The 20296-nt window shown below is 42.1% G+C and overlaps 1 protein-coding gene across 1 annotated transcript in view; it reads right to left on the bottom strand.

The window, feature by feature from the left end:
- LOC311229384 (uncharacterized protein) overlaps positions 1–20296 on the bottom strand; it is a gene marked incomplete at its 5' end in the record, with an annotated part of 210927 nt that overhangs the window by 108982 nt on the left and 81649 nt on the right. The window contains 4 exons of the mRNA XM_084315472.1: positions 8519–8644; positions 10463–10522; positions 11021–11056; positions 12048–12083. Coding sequence (XP_084171598.1) covers positions 8519–8644; positions 10463–10522; positions 11021–11056; positions 12048–12083 — 258 coding nt within the window. The remainder of the gene's footprint in view (positions 1–8518; positions 8645–10462; positions 10523–11020; positions 11057–12047; positions 12084–20296) is intronic.

Raw genomic sequence — 20296 nt, 5'->3', positions numbered from 1 at the left:
TACCTCTCGTGTCTATTCTGCTAACGTTAACGTTACCTCTCGTGTCTATTCTGGTAACGTTACCTCTCGTGTCTATTCTACTAACGTTAACGTTACCTCTCGTGTTTATTCTGCTAACGTTAACGTTACCTCTCGTGTCTATTCTACTAGCGTTAACGTTACCTCTCGTGTCTATTCTACTAACGTTAACGTTACCTCTCGTGTCTATTCTACTAGCGCTAACATTACCTCTCATGTCTATTCTACTAACGTTAACGTTACCTCTCGTGTCTATTCTACTAACGTTAACGTTACCTCTCGTGTCTATTCTACTAACGTTAACGTTACCTCTTGTGTCTATTCTACTAGCGTTAACATTACCTCTCGTGTCTATTCTACTAACGTTAACGTTACCTCTCGTGTCTATTCTACTAACGTTAACGTTACCTCTCGTGTCTATTCCACTAACGTTAACGTTACCTCTCGTGTCTATTCTACTAATGTTAACGTTACCTCTCGTGTCTATTCTACTAATGTTAACGTTACCTCTCGTGTCTATTCTACTAACGTTAGCGTTACCTCTCGTGTCTATTCTACTAACGTTAACGTTACCTCTCGTGTCTATTCTACTAATGTTAACGTTACCTCTCGTGTCTATTCTACTAGCGTTAACATTACCTCTCGTGTCTATTCTACTAATGTTAACGTTACCTCTCGTGTCTATTCTACTAGCGTTAACATTACCTCTCGTGTCTATTCTACTAATGTTAACGTTACCTTTCGTGTCTATTCTACTAGCGTTAACATTACCTCTCGTGTCTATTCTACTAACGTTAACATTACCTCTCGTGTCTATTCTACTAATGTTAACGTTACCTCTCGTGTCTATTCTACTAATGTTAACATTACCTCTTGTGTCTATTCTGCTAACGTTAACATTACCTCTCGTGTCTATTCTACTAATGTTAACGTTACCTCTCGTGTCTATTCTACTAACGTTAACGTTACCTCTCGTGTCTATTCTACTAACGTTAACGTTACCTCTCGTGTCTATTCTACTAACGTTAACGCTACCTCTCGTGTCTATTCTGCTAACGTTAACATTACCTCTCGTGTCTATTCTGCTAACGTTAACATTACCTCTCGTGTCTATTCTGCTAACGTTAACATTACCTCTCGTGTCTATTCTACTAACGTTAACATTACCTCTCGTGTCTATTCTGCTAACGTTAACGTTACCTCTCGTGTCTATTCTACTAGCGTTAACATTACCTCTAGTGTCTATTCTACTAACGTTAACGTTACCTCTCGTGTCTATTCTACTAACGTTAACGTTACCTCTCGTGTCTATTCTACTAACGTTAACATTACCTCTAGTGTCTATTCTACTAACGTTAACGTTACCTCTCGTGTCTATTCTACTAACGTTAACATTACCTCTCGTGTCTATTCTACTAACGTTAACGTTACCTCTCGTGTCTATTCTACTAACGTTAACGTTACCTCTCGTGTCTATTCTACTAACGTTAACGTTACCTCTTGTGTCTATTCTGCTAACGTTAACATTACCTCTCGTGTCTATTCTGCTAACGTTAACATTACCTCTCGTGTCTATTCTACTAACGTTAACGTTACCTCTTGTGTCTATTCTACTAACGTTAACGTTACCTCTCGTGTCTATTCTACTAACGTTAACATTACCTCTCGTGTCTATTCTACTAACGTTAACGTTACCTCTCGTGTCTATTCTACTAACGTTAACGTTACCTCTCGTGTCTATTCTGCTAACGTTAACGTTACCTCTCGTGTCTATTCTGGTAACGTTACCTCTCGTGTCTACTCTACTAGCGTTAACATTACCTCTCGTGTCTATTCTACTAATGTTAACATTACCTCTCGTGTCTATTCTACTAACGTTAACGTTACCTCTCGTGTTTATTCTGCTAACTTTAACGTTACCTCTCGCGTCTATTCTACTAGCGTTAACATTACCTCTCGTGTCTATTCTACTAACGTTAACGTTACCTCTCGTGTCTATTCTACTAATGTTAACGTTACCTCTCGTGTCTATTCTACTAGCGTTAACATTACCTCTCGTGTCTATTCTACTAATGTTAACGTTACCTCTCGTGTCTATTCTACTAGCGTTAACATTACCTCTCGTGTCTATTCTACTAATGTTAACGTTACCTTTCGTGTCTATTCTACTAGCGTTAACATTACCTCTCGTGTCTATTCTACTAACGTTAACATTACCTCTCGTGTCTATTCTACTAATGTTAACGTTACCTCTCGTATCTATTCTACTAATGTTAACATTACCTCTTGTGTCTATTCTGCTAACGTTAACATTACCTCTCGTGTCTATTCTACTAATGTTAACGTTACCTCTCGTGTCTATTCTACTAACGTTAACGTTACCTCTCGTGTCTATTCTACTAACGTTAACGTTACCTCTCGTGTCTATTCTACTAACGTTAACGTTACCTCTCGTGTCTATTCTGCTAACGTTAACATTACCTCTCGTGTCTATTCTGCTAACGTTAACATTACCTCTCGTGTCTATTCTGCTAACGTTAACATTACCTCTCGTGTCTATTCTACTAACGTTAACATTACCTCTCGTGTCTATTCTGCTAACGTTAACGTTACCTCTCGTGTCTATTCTACTAGCGTTAACATTACCTCTAGTGTCTATTCTACTAACGTTAACGTTACCTCTCGTGTCTATTCTACTAACGTTAACGTTACCTCTCGTGTCTATTCTACTAACGTTAACATTACCTCTAGTGTCTATTCTACTAACGTTAACGTTACCTCTCGTGTCTATTCTACTAACGTTAACGTTACCTCTCGTGTCTATTCTACTAACGTTAACGTTACCTCTCGTGTCTATTCTACTAACGTTAACGTTACCTCTTGTGTCTATTCTGCTAACGTTAACATTACCTCTCGTGTCTATTCTGCTAACGTTAACATTACCTCTCGTGTCTATTCTACTAACGTTAACGTTACCTCTTGTGTCTATTCTACTAACGTTAACGTTACCTCTCGTGTCTATTCTACTAACGTTAACATTACCTCTCGTGTCTATTCTACTAACGTTAACGTTACCTCTCGTGTCTATTCTACTAACGTTAACGTTACCTCTCGTGTCTATTCTGCTAACGTTAACGTTACCTCTCGTGTCTATTCTGGTAACGTTACCTCTCGTGTCTATTCTACTAACGTTAACGTTACCTCTCGTGTTTATTCTGCTAACGTTAACGTTACCTCTCGTGTCTATTCTACTAGCGTTAACGTTACCTCTCGTGTCTATTCTACTAACGTTAACGTTACCTCTCGTGTCTATTCTACTAGCGCTAACATTACCTCTCGTGTCTATTCTACTAACGTTAACGTTACCTCTCGTGTCTATTCTACTAACGTTAACGTTACCTCTCGTGTCTATTCTACTAACGTTAACGTTACCTCTTGTGTCTATTCTACTAGCGTTAACATTACCTCTCGTGTCTATTCTACTAACGTTAACGTTACCTCTGGTGTCTATTATACTAGCGTTAACGCTACCTCTCGTGTCTATTCTACTAACGTTAACGTTACCTCTCGTGTCTATTCTACTAGCGTTAACGTTACCTCTTGTGTCTATTCTACTAGCGTTAACGCTACCTCTCGTGTCTATTCTACTAACGTTAACATTACCTCTCGTGTCTATTCTACAAACGTTAACGCTACCTCTCGTGTCTATTCTACTAACGTTAACATTACCTCTCGTGTCTATTCTACTAACGTTAACGTTACCTCTCGTGTCTATTCTACTAACATTAACGCTACCTCTCGTGTCTATTCTACTAACGTTAACGCTACCTCTCGTGTCTATTCTACTAACGTTAACGTTACCTCTCGTGTCTATTCTACTAACGTTAACGCTACCTCTCGTGTCTATTCTACTAACGTTAACGCTACCTCTCGTGTCTATTCTACTAACGTTAACGCTACCTCTCGTGTCTATTCTACTAACGTTAACGCTACCTCTCGTGTCTATTCTACTAACGTTAACGTTACCTCTCGTGTCTATTCTACTAACGTTAACGTTACCTCTCGTGTCTATTCTACTAACGTTAACATTACCTCTCGTGTCTATTCTACTAACGTTAGCATTAGATAATAACCGGTTTAAAATGGATGATGATGATTACCTCACGTTGTGTCTATTCTACTAGCATTAACGTTACTAGTACAAACAATCAATAGCGAGTTATATTGATCTTTGCACGCTATGTACGCTAGCCGCAATGCTAACTATTCTAATGGTAAAAGCAATCACATTAGCACGTAAGCTAACAAATCAGCAATATTTTTGTGAGACTAAACTCTTCGCTCTTGGTGGTAAATTGTGTTGATGTTGGTTTTGTTTCATCAATAAATGAGGCAGAATACACAGTGAATGTATCCTTTTTTGTTTATTGCACTTTGTTCCTGCTTAAAACAAATAATGAACGCTACGCGAGGCTATAAAGATGGCCGTGTTTTGTGCACTACGTCTCCCTTGTAGCGCAATGATAAGGTAGTGACGATTCTCTCTTCTGACCAATCAGTGGTCTGCAGTGTTTCACGTCACTTTTCTGGTATCGCTTCTACTTGCTTGGAACCTCGACAAAGCAGGTGCCAGGTACCATCCGCAAATTTTGGCAATGGAAAACCGAAAAGGCAGTTTCGAGTAGAGTAGAGTTGAGTAGGTACCATACAGTGGAAAAGGGGCGTTAGTGTAGTGTAGTTGTGTAGTTGTGGTGCATTTTTTCCTATTGCTTGGTTTTAGTGAGTTTTCCCTTACCTTTGCGTGGGGTATGTCTGGGAGTGTTGCATTCATTTATTTTAAATTTGTTGGACTTTATGGTGTTTTTGTTTTGTTCTTGATTTATTGTGATGTTTCTTCTTGACTTGTTTAACTCATTCAGCGCTGTCCACGTTTATATATGTGTTTGCTAGACAACCGTTGAACGCCAACCACGTATATATACGTTATTTGATTGTTATTTCTTTTATTCGATATTTCTATTCATTACAGGCCCACTGACTCGCCGTTAACATTGGGAATCGCATTGAGAATGCCTAGATGCAATACCGGCCGCATCACGCTAGACGGCGGTATCGAGGACCATTTCTAACATTGTATCCTGGGCTATGGGATGGCCCCAGGTCTCGGGTTTCATTTTTCCTTCTCGGGCGAGGCAAACGGTGCCGGTTACATTGAAGCCCGTCAAATATGCCCGATCCATATGTTATGGTCGATTATGCCGTCGAGCAAATGGACATTAGATCTACCAGATGGCGATCAAGAAATTGGAATATTCTTTTTGGATTGCTCCTGGCCACAGGTAAGGGCGATTTGACATCAATTCTAGCTTAATCCTGCAATGCTTTTACACCGATCGGGCTGATAACCGTTTGTGTTTGCTAGACAACCGTTGAACGCCAACCACGTATATATACGTTATTTGATTGTTATTTCTTTTATTCGATATTTCTATTCATTACAGGCCCACTGACTCGCCGTTAACATTGGGAATCGCATTGAGAATGCCTAGATGCAATACCGGCCGCATCACGCTAGACGGCGGTATCGAGGACCATTTCTAACATTGTATCCTGGGCTATGGGATGGCCCCAGGTCTCGGGTTTCATTTTTCCTTCTCGGGCGAGGCAAACGGTGCCGGTTACATTGAAGCCCGTCAAATATGCCCGATCCATATGTTATGGTCGATTATGCCGTCGAGCAAATGGACATTAGATCTACCAGATGGCGATCAAGAAATTGGAATATTCTTTTTGGATTGCTCCTGGCCACAGGTAAGGGCGATTTGACATCAATTCTAGCTTAATCCTGCAATGCTTTTACACCGATCGGGCTGATAACCGTTTTTAGTGTTCAATGTGAATGCCGTTACTGACAATCAAATAATCAAAAACGACCCCCCCCCCCGTTTCATGCATTCATGATGCAACATAATACCTATATTGTAGATTTGATTCCGGAACAATAGCGGGTTCAGGCAAGAAACGGCAGCGTCTACAATGAATCGACGTGTAGGGCTATAACTCAGCATTTCATGAATTACCCTAGAACACTCTGAAACCATACTTATATTCACCACGGTATAACACGGGAAGGTATGGATGGAAAAATTATCACTTTTTTGCATCTTGACCGGAAAAAACTCAATGTCAAATTACTATAGTATTGAATCCATGGCTATAATATAGAATATAGATTTAGCTCTACAAACAAGGTGACTAACTCCCATCGTTTACAGCTTGGCAGTAGCTACCACAGGATAAGGATAATAGCTGGCAGCCAATGAGTTAAAGAAGACGTGTCCGGCCCATGGGGACATTAACGTGTGTTGTCGGGCCTTAAAGAGGACGTGTCCGGCCCATGGGGACATTAACGTGTGTTGTCGGGCCTTAAAGAAGACGTGTCCGGCCCATGGGGACATTAACGTGTGTTGTCGGGCCTTAAAGAAGACGTGTCCGGCCCATGGGGACATTAACGTGTGTTGTCAGGCGTTACAAATACATTTGATTTGATTTAGTTATGGGCTCCTGCACATCTTCCATTACAGAATCCACGATGCCGTGACTGGATTTGATGATCAGCGTTCGGTGTGTTGATCATAACTGAACTAACTCTATAACGACACGTTAAACGACAGCAGGTCTTCATCGACTGAATGTAGAGGTGTGGTTTTTACTGTCAGTGGTGAAAACCGGACTCATCGATTATATCGTAGACAGATCTTCTGATAAAAACAATGAATACAAAGTACATGTGGGTTTAATTAGCTTTGGCTGAGAGGAGTGTTCTCCTGTGGCCAGCTAGGAGACACTGAGGAAGAGGAGTGCTCTCCTCTGGCCAGCTAGGAGACACTGAGGAAGAGGAGCGCTCTCTCTCTGGCCAGCTAGGAGACACTGAGGAAGAGGAGCGCTCTCATCTGGCCAGCTAGGAGACACTGAGGAAGAGGAGTGCTCTCCTCTGGCCAGCTAGGAGACACTGAGGAAGAGGAGTGCTCTCATCTGGCCAGCTAGGAGACACTGAGGAAGAGGAGTGCTCTCCTCTGGCCAGCTAGGAGACACTGAGGAAGAGGAGCGCTCTCCTCTGGCCAGCTAGGAGACACTTAGGAAGAGGAGCGCTCTCATCTGGCCAGCTAGGAGACACTGAGGAGGAGGAGCACTCTCCTCTGGCCAGCTAGGAGACACTGAGGAAGAGGAGCACTCTCCTCTGGCCAGCTAGGAGACACTGAGGAAGAGGAGTGCTCTCCTCTGGCCAGCTAGGAGACACTGAGGAAGAGGAGTGCTCTCATCTGGCCAGCTAGGAGACACTGAGGAAGAGGAGTGCTCTCATCTGTCCAGCTAGGAGACACTGAGGAAGAGGAGCACTCTCCTCTGGCCAGCTAGGAGACACTGAGGAAGAGGAGTGCTCTCCTCTGGCCAGCTAGGAGACACTGAGGAAGAGGAGTGCTCTCATCTGGCCAGCTAGGAGACACTGAGGAAGAGGAGTGCTCTCATCTGTCCAGCTAGGAGACACTGAGGAAGATGAGTGTTCTCCTCTGGCCAGCTAGGAGACACCGAGGAAGAGGAGTGCTCTCCTCTGGCCAGCTAGGAGACACTGAGGAAGAGGAGTGCTCTCCTCTGGCCAGCTAGGAGACACTGAGGAAGAGGAGTGCTCTCCTCTGGCCAGCTAGGAGACACACTGAAGAAGAGGAGTGCTCTCCTCTGGCCAGCTAGAAGACACTGAGGAAGAGGAGTGCTCTCCTCTGGCCAGCTAGGAGACACTGAGGAAGAGGAGTGCTCTCCTCTGGCCAGCTAGGAGACACCGAGGAAGAGGCGGAGAGCCTTTGGCCTTTCAGCTAGGTGTGAATTAACCTGTTAATGTTCGGCGGCCCGCATGCCGTCACGCCCCCACGCTCACACTTCGCAGCACATTGCCCTTGTCTGTCGGCCTAGCGCTGTATTTTTGCCGATCAACCTACACATCGTTGGAAAGCGAAAATGGCCGTCGTTTGAGTGACACCCTACTCGACCTATTACGTGCTTCGAATCTCAGGTTACAAGGCCGAACAACCAACGGGCGTTGGTTGAACGGACCAGTCACCTCTGACGGTGAAAATGATTGACCGTTTTTGTAGCCAACGGAATTCTGGAGCTAATGGCATCTTACGCGAGCGAGGGCTGATTCCTACGGTAAAGAGAGAGACGAAGACAACTAAGTTGTTTGTTTGGAGAACTTCTCACTCGCCGTCCAAATGAATGAACGGTCCGCCATTTTGGACAAATTATTACCGATACGAGGATGTAGTTTGTGGCAACCAAAAGGGATAACTCAACACCACAGTCATATACTGTACGCATTTACGACTGTTTTTGCACAATTCCCGGCAGATTTCTCAGGACCTGTAAAATCATCAAATGAACCCTCCCTCCCCAGGCCTCCCTCCCTCCCCAGGCCCGGGTGAGACAGTCGGGTCGTGGTCCTACTCACCCTCTCCCCCAGGGCTCCAGGAGGACCCGGCGCTCCCACCTCTCCCCTCAGCCCGGCCAGGCCAGCGGTGCCTGCGATACCTCGGGGTCCTGTGGGGCCCGCGGGGCCGGGAAGACCTGGGTCTCCCTGAGACCAGAACACACAGCTTCAGTACAGTACCGGCTACATGCACACTGCAGACCAGAACACACACAGCGTCAGTACAGTACAGACTACATGCACACTGCAGACCAGAACACACGCAGCGTCAGTACAGTACCGACTACATGCACACTGCAGACCAGAACACACACAGCGTCAGTACAGTACAGACTACATGCACACTGCAGAACACACACAGCGTCAGTACAGTACCGACTACATGCACACTGCAGACCAGAACACACACAGCGTCAGTACAGTACCGACTACATGCACACTGCAGAACACACACAGCGTCAGTACAGCACCGACTACATGCACACTGCAGACCAGAACACACACAGCGTCAGTACAGTACAGACTACATGCACACTGCAGACCAGAACACACACAGCGTCAGTACAGCACCGACTACATGCACACTGCAGACCAGAACACACACAGCGTCAGTACAGTACCGACTACATGCACACTGCAGACCAGAACACACACAGCGTCAGTACAGCACCGACTACATGCACACTGCAGACCAGAACACACACAGCGTCAGTACAGTACCGACTACATGCACACTGCAGACCAGAACACACACAGCGTCAGTACAGCACCGACTACATGCACACTGCAGACCAGAACACACACAGCGTCAGTACAGTACCGACTACATGCACACTGCAGACCAGAACACACACAGCGTCAGTACAGCACCGACTACATGCACACTGCAGATGGAAGTGGACCGACTCATATGTGACTCTCATCTGCACCTTTGATTACACTGCCTATTGCTTACTTTTCTACTGTACTATAATTTTATTGGCTGTATTTATGTATTTTACTATTACCCCGCCCCCCTTCCCCCATGCTGCTATGATGCCTGAATTTCCCCAAGGGGATCAATAAAGGGATTTCTTATCTTATATTCGGGGGGGATCAATTTATGATTTTGGTCTATCATTCTATCTATCTATCTATCTATCTATCTATCTATCTATCTATCTATCTATCTATCTATCTATCTATCTATCTATCTATCTATCTATCTATCTATCTATCTATCTATCTATCTATCTATCTATCTATCTATCTATCTATCTATCTATCTATCTATCTATCTATCTATCTATCTATCTATCTATCTATCTTGTATCGATAGCATCTATCTATCTATCTATCTATCTTCTATCTATCTATCTATCTATCTATCTATCTATCTATCTATCTATCTATCTATCTATCTATCTATCTATCTATCTATCTATCTATCTATCTATCTATCTATCTATCTATCTATCTATCTATCTATCTATCTATCTATCTATCTATCTATCTATCTATCTATCTATCTATCTATCTGTCTATCTCTCTATCTATAGTATTGATAGCATCTATCTATCTATCTATCTATCTATCTATCTATCTATCTATCTATCTATCTATCTATCTATCTATCTATCTATCTATCTATCTATCTATCTATCTATCTATCTATCTATCTATCTATCTATCTATCTACCTATCTATCTATCTATCTATCTATCTATCTATCTGTATATCTACATATCTATCTATCTATCTCTCTCTCTCTCTCTCTCTCTCTCTCTCTCTCTCAATCTCTCTCTCTCTCTCTCTCTCTCTCTCTCTCTCTCTCTCTCTCTCATCTCTCTCTCTCTCTCTCTCTCTCTCTCTCTCTCTCATCTCTCTCTCTCTCTCTCTCTCTCTATCTCTAGACTACAGCATGTTGTCCAATAGAAATGACTGCATACATTTTTCAGTCCGGATGGCATCGTTTGCTGTACTGACCTTTAACCCCTGAGGCCCCAGCTGCCCAGGAGGACCTGCCAGTCCCACGCCTATCACTCCCTGCAAACACACAAGCGTGGTTAGGGGTCAGGGGTCATCAGCGCGTCGCTCTGGAGACACGACAGGGCTGCAAACTCACGAGGAATAACAACGGCGTTCGTGTGACGAAGCTACTGCTCACCTGATCTCCTCTGTGCCCCGTGGGTCCTGCTCACCTTATCTCCTCTGTGCCCCGTGGGGTCCTGCTCACCTGATCTCCTCTGTGCCCCGTGGGTCTCTGCTCACCTGATCTCCTCTGTGCCCCGTGGGTCCTGCTCACCTTATCTCCTCTGTGCCCCGTGGGTCCTGCTCACCTGATCTCCTCTGTGGCCTGTGGGTCCTGCTCACCTTATCTCCTCTGTGCCCCGTGGGTCCTGCTCACCTGATCTCCTCTGTGCCCTGTGGGTCCTGCTCACCTGATCTCCTCTGTGGCCCCCGCGGTCCTGCTCACCTGAGCTCCTCTGTGCCCCATGGGTCCTGCTCACCTGAGCTCCTCTGTGCCCCGTGGGTCCTGCTCACCTTATCTCCTTTGTGCCCAGCGGGTCCTCGCTCTCCCTGGAGGGGAAGAAGACAGAGGTTAAAATGATGAAAATACATTTTATTTATGTAGCGCTTTTCACAGCTCAGAGACGGTATGGGTGAAAAACCGCCAAACTAAAACAAAAACTAAAACTAAACTAAACTAAACTAAATTAAACGAATGAAACAAAATGAAACAAAACGAATGAAACAAAACGAAACGAAACAAAATTAAACGAATGAAACAAAATGAAACAAAACGAATGAAACGAAAGGAAACGAAACTAAATTAAACGAATGAAACAAAATGAAACAAAACGAATTAAACAAAACGAAACGAAACTAAATTAAACGAATGAAACAAAATGAAACAAAACGAATGAAACGAAAGGAAACAAAACTAAATTAAACGAATGAAACAAAATGAAACAAAACGAATTAAACAAAACGAAACTAAACTAAATTAAACGAATGAAACAAAATGAAACAAAACGAATGAAACGAAAGGAAACGAAACTAAATTAAACGAATGAAACAAAATGAAACAAAACAAATGAAACAAAACTAAACTAAACTAAATTAAACTAATGAAACAAAATGAAACAAAACGAATGAAACAAAACTAAACAAAACTAAATTAAACGAATGAAACTAAATGAAACAAAACGAATGAAACAAAACTAAACGGAACGCGAAACTAAAGGAAACCAAACGAAACAACTAAAGAAATGATAAAAAGTATGGGTCAAAAGCGAGAGTGAAAAAAGGTGGGGTTTCGGGGGCTGATTTAACCCTTTCACTGCCACACGACAGAAGGTTAACCCTTTACTATCACACTATAGACGGCCTCCTGTAGTGTGATAGTAAAGGGTTAACCTTCTGTGGCGTGGCAGTGAAAGGGTTAAAGGTGGCAGAGCGTTGGCATTGCTGGGGTGGCTGGGGAGGGAGGGAGGGAGGGAGGGAGGGAGGGAGGGAGGGAGGGAGGGAGGGAGGGAGGGAGGGAGGGAGGGGGCAAATCGTTACTCACATTTTCACCAGGCTCCCCGTCATCTCCAACCAGACCCTGTTTCAACAAGAGAAACACGACGTCTATCAGAAGAAGAAGAACTAGGGCGGTTAGGTGGTCGAGCGGAGATTGCGTTCGTCACCAGCCCCGGAGCTGTGAGCTTGGTTCGCCTGTTCGAATCCAGCTCACAGCTCCGGGGTTGTCACCAGCTTGGCTGGCCGTCTGCACTGATACAATTGGCTGTATCAGAGGGTGGGAGAAGCTGGCAGGGTGGGTCCGGGTCGTTGTAAACAGCGACTCCTACAGTTCGGTCGGGACGCCTGCTAAGCGCGGATAGGACTTGAGGGGGATAGTGTGGTCCTCCCACACGCTACGCCCTCTCAATGAGAATCCGCGCTGCCAGGTGAAAAGAAGCGGTGATTGGCTGGACGTGTGTCGGAGGAAGCACGTGGTAGCCTCCACTCTCCCAAATGATCTGACTGTGGGGGGTAAAGCGCAGCGACCAGGAAGGGACTGGGAATCGGCATACGACTAACATTGGGATGGGAGAAAATCGGAGGAAAATGGAGGGGGAAAAAGACAAAAAAAAAAAAAAAAAAAGAAGAACTTCCTGATCCCAACCCTAACCCTATCAGAAAAAGAAGAACTTCCTCATCCCAACCCTAACCCTATCAGAAGAAGAAGAACTTCCTCATCCCAACCCTAACCCTATCAGAAGAAGAAGAACTTCCTCATCCCAACCCTAACCCTATCAGAAGAAGAAGAACTTCCTCATCCCAACCCTAACCCTATCAGAAGAAGAAGAACTTCCTCATCCCAACCCTAACCCTAACAGAAGAAGAAGAACTTCCTCATCCCAACCCTAACCCTAACAGAAGAAGAAGAACTTTCTCATCCCCAGGGGAGGAAATTAGGCCATTTTACTCGCCAAACGCGAGTATTTTGTATGTTTGGCGAGTGATTCACGAAGACCACTCGCCACACTGGCGAGTAAAGAAAACAAAACAAAAAAATTCATACACTTCGGAAAAATGTCTGTCAGAAATGTCAACTGGGATGCTGGAATAGCTGGGAGTTACCATGGCTAGCTAGTTAGCTGTAATGGATCATACATGACGTGGTGTGCTGTTAGTTATCTGAAAAGAATGCTCTATACACAGGGGTAATTAACATGAGCTAACGTTAACCCTTCGACGAGTGGTTTGCATGGACAGTAACGTTAGCTACAGCTTCGTTAGCCTAGCTAACGTTAGCTACATATCTAGCAAGCTATAGACAAAGAAAGTTTAATGTGACTGATCTAGTGAGCTAGAATCCGAATATTCCACCCATAAATAGCTAATGACAAATATAAATAACGCAATGCTCATACCAACCCGTTTGTTTTGACGGGAGCTAGTTAACGTTAGCTAGTTTAGCCAGCTAGCTAGTAGTACCGGTGAATCATGTTTGCTAATTGATTTCGGTCGACTAACGTTAGCGAGATTGTTCCGTTACATATTCATAATCATGAGAAGGATAGGAGGATTGATGTATGTAAATTTACATATATAAATACATATTTACATACATACAATATATATATATAGGGGTGTAAAGGTATGTTAACCAGTAACGACAAAGTCGATTATTCATTTCAATATAGAATATTTGTTGACAGCCCTACAAGTACAATTAGTTACTGCACACTACATCACCCCTGAGTGGAACATGGAAAGCCAAACTTTCCCCCACTGTACAGAAAACCCGTACTGAACCGTGACTACCGTGGTTTTTGTGTACCATTACACCCCTAATATATATATATATTAGTGCTGTCAAACGATTAAAATATTTAACTCGATTAATCGCATGATTGTCCATATTTAACTCGCGATTAATCGCAAATTAATCGCATTTATTTTTAATTTTTTTTTTACCTTAAACAGATCTTTTTCAAGTTCCGAGTTTTAATACTCTTATCAACATGCGAGTCAACAAATGCTTGCTTTGTGCAGCCATTTAACACAAAAGGATAACCCTCATGCATTGCAAATTTGCATCAAATTCAAAACAGAGTGATGCACAAAATAACTTAAAAGAAAATAATAATTTAAAACAATGAATAAAGTGTGCATGAAATAATAGGGGAAAGAAAACGTTAGGAACTTGTTACATTCACACACACAAGGGCTGATTAATCACACACCCCCCTCTCTCCCTCACACACACACTCTCCCAGCTCTTTTTCTCTTTTGCCCCTTCCTCATCTCTCTCACCCCCCTCTCTCTCTATATCTCTCACACACACACACACACACACACACACACACACACACACACACACACACACACACACACACACACACACACACACACACACACACACACACACACACACACACACACACACACACACACACTTCAGAAACAAACATAGTATCAATGAGAGCATCAATAATACACCTGAGTGAAGTCTAGTAAATTTTTTTTTTTTTTTTTTTAGTTAATCTTGAGTTAAAAAAATTAGTGGCATTAATAGAATCGGGAGTTAACGCGATATTAACGCGATATATTTGACAGCCTTAATATATATATATATATATTAGGGCTGTCAGTTTATCGTGTTAATTAGATTAATTAATTACACCGCAAATTATCGCGTTATGAAAATTAACTCAAAATTTATTACAAAAAAATAATAATAATTCTTTTTTTATCTCATTCATTCCATAAGAATGTAGAATACACATTTACAGATATATGGGCTATTTGCATGTTCTTGGTATCTGATTCTAGGGACATCTATGGATCTCAGGGAATGTATTCCCAGTGTCAGAAATACTGTGTCTGTTACTAGGCTTGAGTAAATTGTGATGAACCAAATGAAAATATCAATACATTTTTTTTTATCTTTGGCTGTGAATAACACTATGCTCAAATTGACCAGACCTGAAAAATCGAAGCAAATTAATATATGGAATAATAATAATAATGGCTTGGATTTATATAGCGCTCTTCGTGACACCCCAGTGACCCCAGAGCGCTTACAGAGTCCATTATTTGTTCATACACAGTCATACCGGTGGTGGTAAGCTACAATTGCAGCCAGAGCTGCCCTGAGGCAGACTCACGGAAGCGTGGCGAATAATCAACGCCTACGGCCCCTCCGACCACCACCAACATTCATTCACATGCATACACATTCATACGAGGCAAGTAGGTTAAGTGTCTTGCCCAAGGACACAACGGCAGTGGGATGGACATGGGCTTAAGCGGGATTCGAACCACCAACCCTTCAATCATTGGACGACCCGCTCTACCCCTGAGCCAAAGCCGCCACACAAGATGATTAAACAGAAGGTTTTGTAGATACAGTACTGAATTCTGCCATCCGGACACATGCAATTTGAAATATGATTATAGAATATAGAATATCAGGCATAAAATGGTTATGCGATTAAAATGCGATTAATTAGATTAATTAATTACAAATCCTGTAATTAATTAGATAATAATAATAATAATAATAATAATAATAATAATAATAATAATAATAATAATAATAATAATAATAATAATAATAATAATAATAATAATAATAATAATAATAATAATAATAATAATAATAATAATAATAATAATAATAATAATAATAATAATAATAATAATTATTATTATTATTATTATTATTAATTTAATTTATATAGCGCTTCTAAATAACCCGAAGTCGCTGACAGTAGTCGGGAGCAGGAGTACAAACAAAGAAACAAAAGCAAAGAAACAAAAACAAAACAACAAAGAAACAAAAACAAAAGGAACATGAGACCATGGGGGGAACGGGGGAGACAGCCTGATGGCACAAAAAAAAAAAAAAAGACTGGAGACATATCAATCACCTGACAGCACTAATATATAGTATCCATATCTGTCTGAATACACCTGCATATAACCCATACAGTATAACTCTGTATGATAGTATGTACAATAATAGTATATACCGTATATATATTTATTCTTACCGTATATATATATATATATATCCACATCTGTCTGTACATACCTCCATATAATCCTTTTTTACATATCTGTAGATACTATATCTATATCTGTACATATCCCTTACCTACTCTCACTAGTTACACTGCTGGCCAGTATGACTTACTACCATAGTGTCTTTATACCTGTATCACTGTACATATTAATACTACAACTCTGTACATACATCCGATTAGCACTATTACACAGTAGTACTAATTTATATATGTTTAAACACCTGTATATTACTGTTGCACTTTACTGTGACATTTGCACTCTGGTTGGATGCCAAACTTCTGTACTGTACTTCAAGCACCCTCAAAATCCACTTGATTTCGATTACTATTGGATTACTAGATTATTGCATACATTTAGCATTTTAGCATTTTGTTTCTTTAGATTATATATTAGATTAGATTTAGATGATTGGATTATATATTGTAACTAGGGATGTTCGATATTGGCTTTTTTACCGATATCCCGATATTGTCCAACTCTTAATTTCCGATACCGATATCAAACGATACCGATATATGCAAGGTCAGGTCATTAACATTACATATCTCTTGTTGTGGAATTAAAACAACATTATGCATACTTTTGACAATAAATAAAATCTGAATTTGTTCTTACTTGCTTGGCTGGGTAAATAAAGTTTAAATAAATGTAGAAAAAATAAAAACATAAAAGAAAATATATATATATTTAAACCGATACAGATATTTTCCGATATTACATTCTAATGCCAATATCGGCCGATAATATCGGTAGGCCGATAATATCGGACATCGCGATCTTCTTTGAGGAAAAAGTGGAGAACATCCGCAGCTCCTTCTCCCAACCCCCACCCATTCCAAACGCTGAATCGAGAACCTCATCCTTCACTCTGTCATCTTTCTCTCCCATTACAGAAGCCGATACCCTGACACTGGTAACGTTGAACCGTCCGACTACATGCCAGCTGGACCAGCTACCCTCCCCACTCCTCCAGACCATAGCACCAGACATCCTCCCATTCCTAACTGCAACCATCAACTCCTCACTCAACTCGGGGGTGGTCCCCACCTCCCTAAAACAAGCCAGAGTCACGCCCCTCATAAAAAAAACCCAACCCTGAACCGCACCGTCATAGGCAACTATCATCCTGTCTCTCTTCTCTCCTTCCTTTCTAAAATACTAAAAAAGAAAAAAATATATCTAACCCTAACTAACCTTACTGTCATGCACTTGCCCTAATAAACTAACCTACACTGTAACACTGAACACTTTGATGAACATTGTTACTCAGCTGATAGAGTTGTGCCCTTCCTGATGGCTTGTCGTACAGAACTTGTAAGTCGCTTTGAATAAAAGCGTTTCAGCTAAATGACTAAATGTAAATCAGGGGCGGATTTAGGATTATAGGAGATCCGGGGCTTAGCCCAGATAGGTGCCCCCCTCCCCCCCCTTTTTTTTTTTTTTTTTTTTTTTTGCAGGCAATTTTTGCCCCTCCACGGCAGATTTTTTTTAAATTTAATTAACCTGTACATGCAATTTCCTGCAATATAGAGCCTTCAATCTTGACCAATAAAGCTGCTCTTTTCACTATAAAACTCAGTTAACCATAACATAGTTATGGTTAGATTTATATATTGGGGGGGGATATATCATATTTTTCATATGACCAAAAAGTGGTGGAGCAAGAGCATACCTTTGCTCCCCCAAGTTCAATAGTGGGAGAGCAGAGATGCTCCGAATGCTCTTATGGCCAGGCGTCTATGATTCACTGATACAAAGTAAAATAGTGCAGTGCAATAAAATAGTTAGTAAAATAGAATAAAATAATGCAATAGTGCATTGCAATAAAATAGTTATCATCGTATTTTTTCGGGAGGCCGGTAAGGAGTGCATTACAGTAGTCGAGTTGGCTTGAGATAAAGGCATGGATCTGGTTTTCAGCGTCCTTTTGATTTATAAATGGCTGTACTTTAGCTATGTTTCTAAGGTGGAAGAATTAAGTTTTTGTCAACTTGTTGATTGTGATTTAAAGCTTAGGTCTGAGTCTACCATGGTCTGAGTCTACTACTCACTCAAATACAGTTAGCAGCTGGATAGACCACAGATGGAAATTAGCTTCTGCTAAATCTGGTGCAAACATATTTTCATGTAACAATGATGAATTGTCAAAAAAAAAGTAAAAAAAAAATAAAAAAAATGTAATAGATTCGGGGCTTTTCAGAAAACATTCGGGGCTTGAGCCCAAGTAGCCACCCCCTAGCCCCGCCCCTGATGTAAATGTAAATGTAGGGCAAAATAACTGAGAGGGCATACTGTACATACCCTCATCTCGCACCTTGTTGCCCATATGCGCATGTCCAGAGTTAACTATATTGTATATTGTTTACACTGCCTTTTTATTCTATTTTTATTTTTACTTCTCCACTGTACTATAATTCTGTGACCTGTATGTCTTCTACTACCTGTACCTCCCCCTCCCCCTCCTGCTATGATGCCTGAATTTTCCCAAGGGGTTCAATAAAGGCATATCTTATCTTATCTTACTCACGTACATCCCTAGTAGACCCGAGATCAAATCATTACAGAAGTTCACTCAAGTAGAACTTGGAAAGGAGAGGCTTTTACTTTAAACCTGAGTAATAGAATTACACGGGTCTACTTCTGTCAACGCAGAACCAATCCACCCCCTCACTGGGGACCCGGAGAGGCCAGCGACACATGAAAGCAGCAGTCTGAAAGGGGGGTCCGGTCTGGATCAGTGCCTCTCCTGCGCCTCTATGTGTCAGAGTATCCTGAAAGACCCTTCACTCTGCCCGCACTCAGACTCCTGGGGGCTCATCAAAGACAAGCAGGCTATTCTCGGTCCGTCCCACCGAGACCTCCATAGCTTCCCACTACAGTCAGGACGGCTGGCACCACAGAACCTAGACCACTTTCTGGCATCAACTATAAACACACTTCTTCAATCAATATGAAAAATATATATAATAATAATTAAAAGAAAAACTACTAACTTACTGCTACTAAGTAATCGACCTTGCCTATACTAGTACCTACTATACTAAAATGTCTATCTATACTAATATGCACTCAACATTGTAGCACTCAAGTTCAACACTGTTAAACAATGTTACTGACCCTTAGCTGCCAGAGTTGTACCTTGTTGTACAGAACCTTCCTGCTGACTTGTTGTACAGAACCTTCCTGCTGACTTGTTGTACAGAACCTTCCTGCTGACTTGTTGTACAGAACCTTCCTGCTGACTTGTTGTACAGAACCTTCCTGCTGATTTGTTGTACAGAACCTTCCTGCTGACTTGTTGTACAGAACCTTCCTGCTGGCTTGTTGTACAGAACCTTCCTGCTGACTTGTTGTACAGAACCTTCCAGCTGACTTGTTGTACAGAACCTTCCTGCTGACTTGTTGTACAGAACCTTCCTGCTGACTTGTTGTACAGAACCTTCCTGCTGACTTGTTGTACAGAACCTTCCTGCTGACTTGTTGTACAGAACCTTCCTGCTGACTTGTTGTACAGAACCTTCCTGCTGACTTGTTGTACAGAACCTTCCAGCTGACTTGTTGTACAGAACCTTCCTGCTGACTTGTTGTACAGAACCTTCCTGCTGACCTGTTGTACAGAACCTTCCTGCTGACTTGTTGTACAGAACCTTCCTGCTGACTTGTTGTACAGAACCTTCCTGCTGACTTGTTGTACAGAACCTTCCTGCTGACTTGTTGTACAGAACCTTCCTGCTGACTTGTTGTACAGAACCTTCCTGCTGACTTGTTGTACAGAACCTTCCTGCTGACTTGTTGTACAGAACCTTCCTGCTGACTTGTTGTACAGAACCTTCCTGCTGACTTGTTGTACAGAACCTTCCTGATGACTTGTTGTACAGAACCTTCCAGCTGACTTGTTGTACAGAACCTTCCTGCTGACTTGTTGTACAGAACATTCCTGCTGACTTGTTGTACAGAACCTTCCTGCTGAGTTGTCGTACAGAACCTTCCTGCTGAGTTGTTGTACAGAACCTTCCTGCTGACTTGTTGTACAGAACCTTCCTGCTGACTTGTTGTACAGCACCTTCCTGCTGACTTGTTGTACAGAACCTTCCGGACTTGTTGTACAGAACCTTCCTGCTGACTTGTTGTACAGAACCTTCCTGCTGACTTGTTGTACAGAACCTTCCTGCTGACTTGTTGTACAGAACCTTCCTGCTGACTTGTTGTACAGAACCTTCCTGCTGACTTGTTGTA

This window comes from Notolepis coatsorum, assembly GCF_963971535.1.
Source record: "Notolepis coatsorum genome assembly, chromosome: 6".
Taxonomy (NCBI): Eukaryota; Metazoa; Chordata; class Actinopteri; order Aulopiformes; family Paralepididae; genus Notolepis; species Notolepis coatsorum.
Note: the sequence above shows the minus strand (reverse complement) of the source record. Positions and strands in the feature narration are given on the sequence as shown.